The following is a 12,015-nucleotide window of genomic DNA, read 5'->3' as shown; positions in this document are numbered from 1 at the left end:
CCTGCCTGTTGATGTACGCCACTGTGGTGCGGTTGTCGCTCCTCACCAGCACATGTTTGCCCTGTAGTAAGGGTTTGAAGTGCTGTAGGACCAACACTACTGCCCGCAGCTCTAGAAGGTTGATGTGCTGAGTCTCTGTCAGAGGCCAGCCACCACCTATAGCTCTCTCTAAGCAGGTCCCCCCCATCCTGTCACGGATGCATCTGTGAACACCGTGATGTAGGAGGTAACCCGCCCCATTGGAGTTCCCCTCCGCATATGCTTTGGGGACCCCTAGTATCGGAGGTTGTCCTCCACTGAGATGTCACTCCAGATGTCGTTTGTGCCTCTTGGGATCTAAACGAAGGCCGGCAAACCACCTCTGCAGGCGACGCATATGCAGTAACCCCAGCGGTACCACGAGGTGAGCAGCCGCCATGGGACCCAGAGTGTGCATGATGGTCAAAGCCGTCACCGTTGCCCCCTGTCGCAGTCTGCAAACTGCCCGAAGCAAGGATGCCTGTCTGCTCTCTGACAGGGTGGCACGTAGTCTGCCTGCATTGAGCAAAATCCCCAGATACTCCACCTGCTGGTGAGGTATGGGACTGCTCTTCTTCCAATTGACCGCAAATCTTGGTTAGGTGTAGGATCAATTGGGCTGTGTGGAACATTGCCCATTCCCTGGACCTGGCCATGACTATGAGGTCGTCCAGGTAAAAGAAAACCCTCATGCCATGGTCGCGAAGCGGCTGAAGCGCTGTGGCCACACATTTGCTGAACGTGCGTGGGATAGGGAGTAGCCGAACGGTAGTCTGTTGTACTCGTAGACTATCCCCTGGAATGCAAAACGCAAATATTTTCTGTGCTTTGGAGACATTTCGACATGAAAGTAAGCGTCCTTCAGGTCGATGGTTGTGAACCAATCGCCCGGCTGCACTAGTTCCAGTAATTGTTTTATGGTTAACATATGGAACTTTTTGCAGGAAATGTGCTGATTCAGGATGCGAAGATCCAGAATGGGTTTGAATTCTGCCGTCTTCTTGGGAACCAGGAAGTACATGGAATAAAGTCCCTTCTCTCTGTCCTGAGAGTGCACAACAGACACCGCCTGTTTTTGCAACAGGGCCTGAATCTCTGTCAAAAGGAAACCTATCTCCTCCTGGGATGATAGATTTGCCTCTCTTATGCCCCTGAACGGAGGAGGGACGCTGCAAAACTGGAGTGAGTAACCCAGTTTCAGTGTCCTGTCCATCCACTCTGTCAGTACACAGCTGAGCTTCCATTCCCCATAAAACTGTGTTAGGGGACATGCAATCAGCTGTGGTGCTCCCTGGTGGCCCACTCCCCCGACAAACCCTCCATAAAAGGAAGTTTGGCCCATGGGGGGCTGACACAGAAAGGGCAGATTTTCTACTGAGGTCCTTGAACGCACATAATGCCGTCTTCACCCAGACGGTGAAATGCATTAATCAGAGTTTTTACACTAGGTGAGGTGTGTTTCCTAACAACAACACGCCGGCCATAATGTTCCTGCACCCGCATAGCGCTTTGACAGCACTTCCTGCTGTTTATTACCCTCACATGCGTGCGCCCACTAGCTGCATCCTTTACTGGAGTTACAACTGGGGCAGCGAGTGGGGAATCTGCACAGTTAACATTATGGGGAAATGTGGAATTGTGGAGAGAGACGACTCTTACGGCCCGTCCACACAGCGGCGTGCGTTGAAGCTTGCCGGCGGGCGTGTCTGAAACTCGACCAACAGCCAATCACATGAATCTCCCGCCCCTGACACACAAGCAGTGGTTTGATTGGCTAGAGCTTATACTGGCATATGATTCGATTGGCTGACGCTTCTGCCGAGGCTTCAAAAGTTGAACATTGCTCAACTTTTGCAGTGAGCCACGCCGGCAAAGCTCCGCTTCCCGCAATGCAGTTCGGCGAAAAGTGACGTCACCCCATTCAAAGTGAATGGTGAAGCTTTCAACGCACGCTGCTGTGTGGACGGGCCGTTACTCTGGGATAAATGCAATCATTTTTATCTAATGCATTTTTCACACATAACATTTCGTATATCACAGTGGGAGGAGGCGGAAGGATTCACCCTCGCGTCTTGGGTGGTGAGACACATATCTCTCGCTGCCGGGACACTTCCTCCCACAGCCCGTCATCTCCGGCACGGAAGGCGCACCCCACCCTGAAGCCCTCTGTCGGGATCGCACAGCCTGTCCGCATGGATGCTGGTATTGAGCCGGTTCCGCGGGACCAGATGAGTAGGTAGAAGGAGCAACGGGAGCTGTGGGTGCTCATACCGGCGCCTCTCTCTACCAGAGGCAGCATGCGGCTGAGCTGCGACCTTTCTTCCTCCAAGCATCTGAAGCGCTGTGTGACCGAAGTGATCGACCCAAAGAGCCCTTCTGTGGATATGGGGGCCCCAAGTAGATCATCACGATCTTTTCTGGAGAGCGCCGTGAGTCCCAACCACACGTGACGTGATCCCACTGTCGCCAGGGACATTACACGGCCAGCTGCGGCAGCTACACCATGGATCAGATTGTTCATCTGTCCAATGCTGCGGTCCAAATAATCACTCCGGTCCTGAGACGGGGCGTCCTGCTGAGGAGTAATCAGCAACATGCCCAACACACCCAGATTATTGGCTGCTGCCGCCATCTGTGCTCCGAGCCGGAATATTTTGTCAAAATATTCCAGCGTTTCTCGGGGCAGAGGCTTTTTCCCCTCCGCCCATCCTGCTGCCTGTGGGAGCAGATGGGCTGCCAGGCTCTCATCAAGGGGGGGCACGCTGTGTCTGTGTGGCCCTGTACCCTGAGAATTCCCACCAAACCAGCCACTGGAGCCTTCATCTTAAGTTGCTGCCGCCTTCATCTTCAGTGGCGGCCGCCACGTCGCCTCGACACAGTGCCAGATATCTGGCAACGGGGGCGAAACGAAGGCCGGCTGCGCCGGACGGACCGGGCCGACGGGTGACCCGCAAAAAAGGTGATTCGCGGGTGGTATTTTTTCAAACGCTTTTTTCCGGGTTCGGTTCTGGGTAAAACAAAGATGATGCGGGTCGGGTCGCGGGTATTGCATAATAAATATATTAAAATAATAATAAATTAGTTTAATGTTTAAAATCCTCAGACCTCTCCCCCGCGGGACCGCGCATAATCATAACCTCTGCAGCGCATCAATCTGCTGCTGTGCGCGCCACATTCGAAATGGCTGAGGTGAAGCTCTCTAGCGGAGAATACAGCATTTTCAATAACACTTCCTCAAGAGCGAAATCCAACGTCTGGGAGGCTTTTTGTGTCATCCTAGATGGAGGAAATAACCAACATCCCACGCTTTCTGAGACAAATATGAAACTGCGTGTGTTAATAATTGCACGTTTTCACTGCTCATAGGCTATGCGGGTTCGGGTCGGGTTGCGGATCTTGTGCCGACGGGTCGGGTCGGGTTGCGGAACTAATTGGCAATATGTGCGGGTAGCGGGGCGGGTTCGGTATTGCACGTCGCGGGTGCGGGGCGGGAGCGGGTCTTGAAAATCAGACCCGTGCAGGACTCTGGGGAGCGGTAGCCCTACACGCTCCACCGCAATGGCCATCACCAGGGGGAAGTCCTGACGGGAAGCCCTGACAGGCAGACCTATGCGGTGGACCCTCATGGACGCCGGACCCGGAAGCGCCCGACAACGAAAAGTCCTCGTCATCTTCCTCCTCGACAAATGGAGCCGCCCGGCCCGCCGGAATGGTGAACGTGAACGGCACCTCCCCGGCCACATCCTGGTCCTCCATCTTCACCACATCGAGCTCCACCTGGTCCTCCGCCTCATCCGGTGAGATGTAGTGTGCATGGAAATGCTCCAATCGGTGCTGGCGTCTGAGCCGTGGGAGCATCCGGCAGCCATTGCAGGACGGAGAATGGTTCACACCGTCCACGGCGTGGTCAGGCCCCAAACATTCAAAGCAGAAGCGGTGGGGATCGGCGCCCGCTATTAAGCCAGGGCACGAAGGACAGGGCCGGGGCACTAGGAGTGGCGAATCAATAACGGTTTGTCCTGCTCGCTGAAGAGAAAAGGATGACAGTCAGGAGGCGTTATATACTGTGGGTTCTGCGCGCGCATTCAGGTAGGCTCGCCCCGATTGGCCAGCTACGTTTATGCAACTTCAGTGTCTGAATGCTCGCGTATCATTGATGAGAGTAGTACCCATAGAGTCCAGTAGAGGGTGGAGCCTGTGTGACATAGAACAAACACTTTTCCGGAGTTGTCATGAATGGAACAAATTTACTATTAACTATTGTTTACTCACTATATTCAGATGTACTGGCTTGGTTTCTAATTTTCAATTCTGAAAATGAATCCGACTGATTTGCTCTGTGAGGCTTTAGTGCTGCCTCATAATTTTTTTGCATATGAACATCTGTTTCTCTCCATTAAAATCCATTAAACTCAACACCACACTTCTATCTATATATATATATAACTTTCTTTCAACTTTAAAATCCACTCAATGCCACTATACAGTTTTTGTAGTAAATTAATATTTCCAAAAAGATTTTAGGAGTTTTCATAATAGTAATCCATGTCAATTAGAATTGTAACGGTATCCGTATTTGTCCCGTACCGTCACGGTTCGGATGTCACGGTTCGGCACATGCAGTCACACGACGAATACGCCTTTTTTTTTACGAGTGGGGAAAAAAGTCTGTCATTTATAATCCAGGGGGCGGTATTGCGCCTATAAACTGTTTGCCAGCCGCCCTTAAACAACAAATGAAGAACAAAAAGAAACACAACAACAAAACCATCAAAATAAAAGAAGAAGAAAAGTTAGTATGGCGATTTCAGATAACACACAGGAGCTAGAACCCACCTGCTTCTTTTAAATCAGCTGTGTGGGAACATTTTGGCTTCCCTGTGGACGGTGTGTCGGAGTTGTCACCCAGATTTGCCAATCACTGGAGCCCGGCAAAAGACAACCCTGCTGTTTTTAAGAAGCCAATAGACATGAAAGCCGTGAGACCAAAAGAAATAACGGAAGCTATTGGCATATATATTTCAACGGCTATGCGCTCTTGAAACACTTTCTTATTATTTATGATGTAATATTTTCAAGACATTCTTTTTAGATTTACAGCTTATTGAACCTTTTTGTTTGACATCAGCAGTGACGTGCGACGAGGTTAATGGCTGGTGAGGCACTGACTCTTTCAGAGTCAGATTTACAAATATTATATTTTGACCTTAATCGAAATATTCGGTTATTTTCCAAAGCTTTTTTAGTCTGATGCTTCGATTCATTTTAAACAGACCGTTCAACAAAAGGATACCCAAAATCTAAATATTGGATTGTTCTTTCTTAGTAAGAGCCATTTGCATTACAATTGTGGTCTTACCTTGACTTGAAGATGAAGTCCATGCTTTCCTTCTGGACAACAATCTCTATTACTTTTTTGTAAAAGTCCTCCTTATCTTCCTCTAGTTTCAAAAGTCTAGTTTGTTGTTTGCTACCGTCTCTGCGTAGAATAACAGTAGCAACAAGAACCTGTGGGCTCACTTGCGCCCCCTTCAGTGCGGCAGAGGTTATGGCTGCCTCCCCTGGTGCTTTTTTCATTGCTGTTGCATGATGAGACCAGCGAGCCTAAATATCATATATACGTGAAATAAGTTATTTAGAGACTATGGATGGCGAGGATAAATGTAATAGAGGGATCTACAAACATTACGCATGCGCTTAGGGCCCGCTTTCCAGCCAGTTTCTGTGGGGTGACGCATTCTGAGGTGAGGCAGATCTCATCTGTGCCTCACCTCACCCCACAGTAACTGGCTTGAGCGCGCTCACAAAATAAGTGCCCGCGCTCCAGCCAGTTACTGTGGGCTTACGAGAGGCAGAGCTCGTCCCTGCCTCACTTCTCATCGCTACCAGTATTTGTAGCGGAGCTCGGCAAATTTGCTGATTTTGACTATAAAAAGCGATTGGAATCATACATAAATCACATTTACAACACATCTGCCTCCCCTGCCTCCACTGACTGCACGTCGCTGGACATCAGCCATTATAGATAATCTGGGCATCTGAGTGTGTGGGGTACTGTTTGTGGTTTGTTTTTAACTGTTTAATACAGTTAATTATTCAAAATGTTAGAGTTCCTTCTTTTTAAACTGAAACTTGCACTTCTGTTCAAAAATAAATAACAACAAACCTGGAATTATGCATTTGGGCCTTTTTTTTGCTTTTTCTTGTTGTACCGAACCCGTACCGAACCGTGACCCCATAACCGAGGTACGTACCGAACCGTGAATTCTGTGAACCGTTACACCCCTAATGTCAATATATATATTGAGATTTGCATATTTCATTTATTTGCTATAGCAAATAAATGAAATATGCAAATCTCGAGTAATGATCAATATATTAATGTGATACTATCAAGTTTTTTTCAGCATGATCGGATTGTCGTTTAATTACACAGATAATTTGTCCCCGGCAGTTATTATACTATCTGTCGCAGCAACCACAGAGATTTAATAAACTGTTAAGCATCGCTGTTATCTTTAATTTCGTCTCTGATCAGTTTGCAAGTCCTGGGGCTTTGTTTCCTCCGCCGCGGCCCAACAGCTGCGCATGCATATTGTCTTTGTACCCTGTGTGTGTGTTGTTAATGGGCATAGTTTCGTTTGTCATTTAGCTCGTATTTAGATTGTCAAGTCATGTCAGCACGGGCGTACAATCTCCCTTCAAGCCTTTAGCATCTCTTGAATGGAAAAAAAGCCCAATTGCAGATACGACTGTAGGCTTTTTCCTCTTTCCAAAAGACAGTGAATGGGAAATGTCGATGCAACATTTCACCACAATCCTGTTTCTGAATGCTCAAGGCGACATCTGTGTGTTTTGGGCAGTGGCAGCCCCATATGTGCTCCAAGTTCACTCTTTGAATGTATCTCGTTTCAGTCACATTAAAAAGCTGTGGCTGTTCTTTTCTACTGCAGCAGAGCCACCTAAAAATAGACTCATCCCATTGGGGATACCTTTAGAAGCTTCTACACATCTCTGTTTTCTCTACAACCACATGCCTTCTTACATGTTGGCTGACTTTTTGCTGCTTCATTCTCCAGTGGTGGAACGAATCATAGTTCTTGCTGCAGTGATGGAGAAAGCGAGGTAGTAATCCACTCAACGTTTCTGTTGTAATGTAATACGGGTGGGCTATTTCAGGGAGTTCATTTAGGGGCAGGGACATGGTCTACCTGCAGAGTGGACGCACGCAAAACTCTCCATTAAAACATGATTGGAAAGCAGGACCCGCCGCTCATAAAGACCTCCATCACACCTTTGTGTTAATGGAGATCACATGGCCTCAATTTTCTCTTCTGGATATTTCCGATTTATAAGGTTTGGCTGCTGCTTTAAGTGTTTGAAGTGCAAAACGTCCCAAACCTGACCGGCAGAGTGCCGTGTAATCTGAGCCGTGTAGTAGAGAAATTAAATGTTAAAATGTGTAGTGTGTTATCTCTATTGTTCTTCTTCTTTCTTGTAATAATCTGTGCTCACGAAAGTCCTGAATATTCTCCTGTTATTGAGCCATATGTTATATTATAACGCAAAGTTTTTCTAAAAGCAATTGAACATTTACCACATTGGTTCCTGTTTTTTTCTGACGTACCCTGACTGCTTTACTCTATCAGAGGAGATATTGTAAATATCCTTTCATTCGCACGCATGGTTCATACCCTATGTTATATTTTACAGCGTTAATTATATCAATCAAAACACGTTGGTAGTTAAAAGTTTTGTGCAGTTGCACCATATTGGAATAAAATAAATAAATATTTATACAAATATCAGTTGAAGTTCAAATCTGCAATAAAAGTATTTGTAGCCACAGGCACACAGCGTCTTAGACACAGGGACGAGGCGGGACGTCCTCAACAGCACAGAGACCCTCTGAAGACTCAGGCTCATGTTGAAGACATGGGCCCTTTCTCATTTTCATATCCAGTCTCTGATAGTGTTACGTTATGAGAGTGCTCTGTTTGATTCTGAAATTGTATATATTTATATAAATATATACATATATATATATATATGTGTGTGTGTGTGTGTGTCCGCGTCTGTAGCCTGTTATTGTCTCATTATACCGCACTATGAATGAATTAAAAGTAAATATATAAGTGGTCATGAACACATCTGTCCATCAGACAGAGGGCTGCTGTGCCTCCTGTCATCATTAATGGACGTCTCTTTAAAATGACCGCTCAGAGGAGAGGAGTTCTCATTTCTCTAACCGCCTGCTGCTTCCCCTCCTCTCTCCTCGGTTCCCCTCCTCGGCTCCTCCGCTCGCATCTCCTGTGGGCGGGACTAAGTATCGAGGATAGGAGTCGAGGAGGGGAGTGGAGGAGGGGAGTTAGAGAAATGAGAAAGGGCCATGGTGAAGCTCTCGGTGCAATCCTTGTCGGCCCAAACAGTCCGGAAGTCATTGATGGAAAAGTTGGAATCGTGTAGATGGAAACACTGTTATGGAAAAGTTCCCCTAACAGTCCAAGCCCCCAGGAAGTGCACCGGACTCTGATGAAAATATTCGTTGTGTCCAAACGGCGGTACTACAATTTCCGTATCAGTCTGTGACGTCACTGGGCCCAGAAAGACTTTTTCCCATTGACTAACATTGGGAAAGAGACGTCTGCAAATCAGCGGGTCATTTAAAAAAAGAAACTACCACGTATGAACTATTTGATAGCCCTTATTATAATCATTAGGTCCTTAAAGTTGTGAAATGCACTAAAAGCCGAATCTAGATTTATTTTCTGTCTCCATTCATTCTACTGAGCCGAGAGTGGGCGCTCGGGGGGCGGGGCTTAAGGGGCGCATGCTCTGTGAGCGCACATATGGGTTTTTCTGCTCTGACAGCCAGGCATGATGGGTAATCTGTGACATTTCGCTCTCTCAAAAGTTGGGCCATTTTGTCCTCATGCGCCAATGAGCTCTCATAGGAAAGAACAAGACCCCGCCTCCGACACTGTATCCAGTTCTTATTATACATCCATGTAACAGTCGGGAAGTCATCGATGGAAGCATTGTCGTCAGATATCCTGATGCAGCCTTGTTTCTATAAAGCTCAGTAAACTTCACTTCAGATATTCTAGCCAACTCCTGGCTAACGGCGATAGCTTGTCCATTAGACAGTGATCTTACAAGATGTTGCACATGATGAGAGGGGGGAAACACGGCTAATGAATGTACAAGGAAAAAATGGTAAAATAAGAGTCTACAAAACTGCTGCATCTAAATTCCAACAAAGGTCCATTATTTAAGATATATATTTGACTATTTATTAATTATTTTTAAGCTAGCAAATGCCACTTCTTGATGCTAATAGTTGCTATTTTAACCAATTGAGGTTGAAGGGCAGCTTTTTGGTTTTTCTAAAACTTCTGAAGATCAAATTAACACCAATTAAAACTCCTATTTGGCTGTTCCTAACAATAATATGTGGACTTTATTTGTCTTTAAACTAATTACATTTAGTATTTTTAAGTTAAGTTAATTTGGCAAGCTTTCCATACATCCTGCATGGCCGCTTTCAAAGAACCCCCCCTACGGTAAAGTACCTGTTGGTTGTAATCACTGATTTACCAGATGGAGAGGCAAGATTTCAGAGTAAAAATGGAAACCATTAGGCTTGTTCTTTTTTTGGCTTGCTTATGAAGAACATGAGTTATTGAATTCAGCATGCATGGTACCTTGTGTATTGGTTTTCAAAAACGTTTTTCTTATCAAGTGGGGAAAAAGTCTCCCTAAAGGCTCCTGGTGCTTTTCATCCTTCGAGGACAGAGGTAAACTCTGACTTTTCCTGCGTTTGTTTACTGGTTCAGCCCCTTTCACCAATGTGCCAGTCTATCTGCAATTGTCTCAATTGTAATCTGAGCAATTGACTGCTCACATGTTGCAATAAGGGTAAACTGAAAGGATCTTTTGTAGAGCCCCCACACATCAGTGTGGGGGCTCACTGGTGTTTAGTACCGGCCTTTTTTGGGTCCCATGTGTCCAATGATGTTTATAACAGGCATCCAACAGGTAAGATGTAGGACAGAGGGCAGTCTTTGCTGAGTGAGTAACAGATATAATGGCTCAGCTGAGAGCACGCTGGCTCAGTTTGGCTTTGGATTAACAGCATTCGATTTATTTGAGCTACAGCTACATTTACACTTATGCTGACGATGGTCTTTTCTGCGTGTCTGTGCGCATAAAGTCATCCTCAATGTGAGTAACATTTCATCTGACTTGAATTGATCTCAGCCTTTCAAAAATCATTGCTTATGCTGTCTTTCAGGTTGTGTTTTCATCAAGGGTTGATAGAATTGCTCACAATAAATGATTTTTATCTTTACATGCTACATCTCTATAACTGATGAGTCTTTTGAGAGTTTTGTAATGTGTGGTAAGATTTGGCTTTTGTTTTGTTAACATCTGCAGTCGTGTTTTCCGATCAGCCCCCTCTGCCGTGACTCACAATGCCTCCTTGTCGAGTCAATAGAAGGTTGTCGTGACGTCTAGTTGAAAGGGAATCACTGAGGGGAGGAACCCGGTGAGATCAAAGTCTCTCAGCCTCAGAAAGAATCATCCTGTGTTTGTTTGCTGCCGTTACCACTGCATTGTTTTTTCCCTTTGCAGATGAAGTGAAAGTCAGGAAGCGTCTGTCAGGACTTCCTTTTCTTGAGTAATAATTCAATACCTTCCTTGTCTGCTGCTGTTAAATGTCTCCAACATTATGACAACATCAAAACGACCCCAGCAGCAGTAATTTTACTCCACCATTTCATATGAATATTGTTTTGAATATTCCAAAGTTTCTTTATCAGCTTTTATGACATGTGACCTAATGATTCCAAATTCATGCAGAATTACAATATTGTTAAGAAAATGTAGTTATTTCTTCTTTAAAATCTATTTTTTTCCCCAAAGGTTTCCCCCCCAGTTGTTCCCTTTCACAGACTCCAAATCAATGCAACATTGTATCTCAACACTGCAGTTGTGGGCTTAACTCTTTTGTTTGGATTTTTATATTTTATACAAATAGTGTTATTGAAATTCAGCTGTTGTTAATTAAAACGTTTCCTCTTTTTTGAGCTTTCATGTCATGAGAACCCAGTGACTCCAAATCAATGCAGCATTGTACATTGTATTACTACATTGGACAAGTAGGAAATACCTATATTGCTTATAAATCTTTCTTCTTGAAAAGTCTCAAAAAGTGGCTTTCATTCCATGTGACCCAGTGACATCCAAACTGGATATTCTTTTTTTTTTCATTTGGTGACATCCTTGAATTATTCACTCCTCTGAGCTTTGAGGTTTTTCACTCACAGATCACATACAGTGGGAGTGCATTAACCTTGGTGTGTGTGTGTCCCCCAGGAGGCCGAGGGGTCCTTGCCCTACCTGCTGGTGCTGTGCGGGGACCACGGCATGTCGGAGACCGGCAGCCACGGAGGATCCTCCGAGCCGGAGATCAATACGCCCCTGGTGCTCTTAAGTCCGGCCTTCAAAAGAAAAGGTAAACCGTCTAATTTTGCTTAAATAAGCTGTGGGCAGATTCTGTGTGGCGGGTGGGGGGGGTGATACCATTACAGCTTCAGCCTGTCAACATGCAGAGTCATGAAGTGTGTGGACAAGACGTGATTTTAAAAGCAATAATTGGGAATGTTTGAAGTGGGGTTGTATGAGGTTCTTATCCATAGTCAGTGTATTCCCTACATTAGATGGATGTCAGCACCCCCCCCCTGTTTGGAGTAACAGATATTACTACTAGGGATGCCAGCGATTATTTGGTCATTTGAATATTCGTTACAGTCTTTTCCCTGGCTTAGTTTCAACCAAAATATAGACTAATGCTAATAATAGTAATAGTATTAATAATTGTAAATGGCCATTGGTCACACCACCAGTTTGTTTTACTGTAAACTTGGAGGAAGCGTCGAATATTAGATTATTATTCGCTAGGGCTGTCCGATTTTCGATTTTGATCATGGTCAG

General features: G+C 45.6%; 1 protein-coding gene across 1 annotated transcript in view; it reads left to right on the top strand.

Moving 5' to 3' along the window:
- Nucleotides 1-11,536, top strand: part of LOC117533374 (GPI ethanolamine phosphate transferase 2-like) — a gene marked incomplete at its 3' end in the record, with an annotated part of 35,164 nt that extends 23,628 nt beyond the window's left edge. The window contains exon 5 of the mRNA XM_034197070.1: nucleotides 11,398-11,536. Within this exon, the coding sequence (XP_034052961.1) occupies nucleotides 11,398-11,536 (139 nt within the window). The remainder of the gene's footprint in view (nucleotides 1-11,397) is intronic.
- Nucleotides 11,537-12,015: the final 479 nt, after the last annotated feature.

The sequence above is a fragment of the Gymnodraco acuticeps genome, unplaced genomic scaffold (assembly GCF_902827175.1).
Source record: "Gymnodraco acuticeps unplaced genomic scaffold, fGymAcu1.1, whole genome shotgun sequence".
In the NCBI taxonomy this organism is placed as follows: domain Eukaryota; kingdom Metazoa; phylum Chordata; class Actinopteri; order Perciformes; family Bathydraconidae; genus Gymnodraco; species Gymnodraco acuticeps.
The sequence above is the reverse complement of the archived record's forward strand: the minus strand, read 5'-3'. Positions and strand labels throughout refer to the sequence as shown.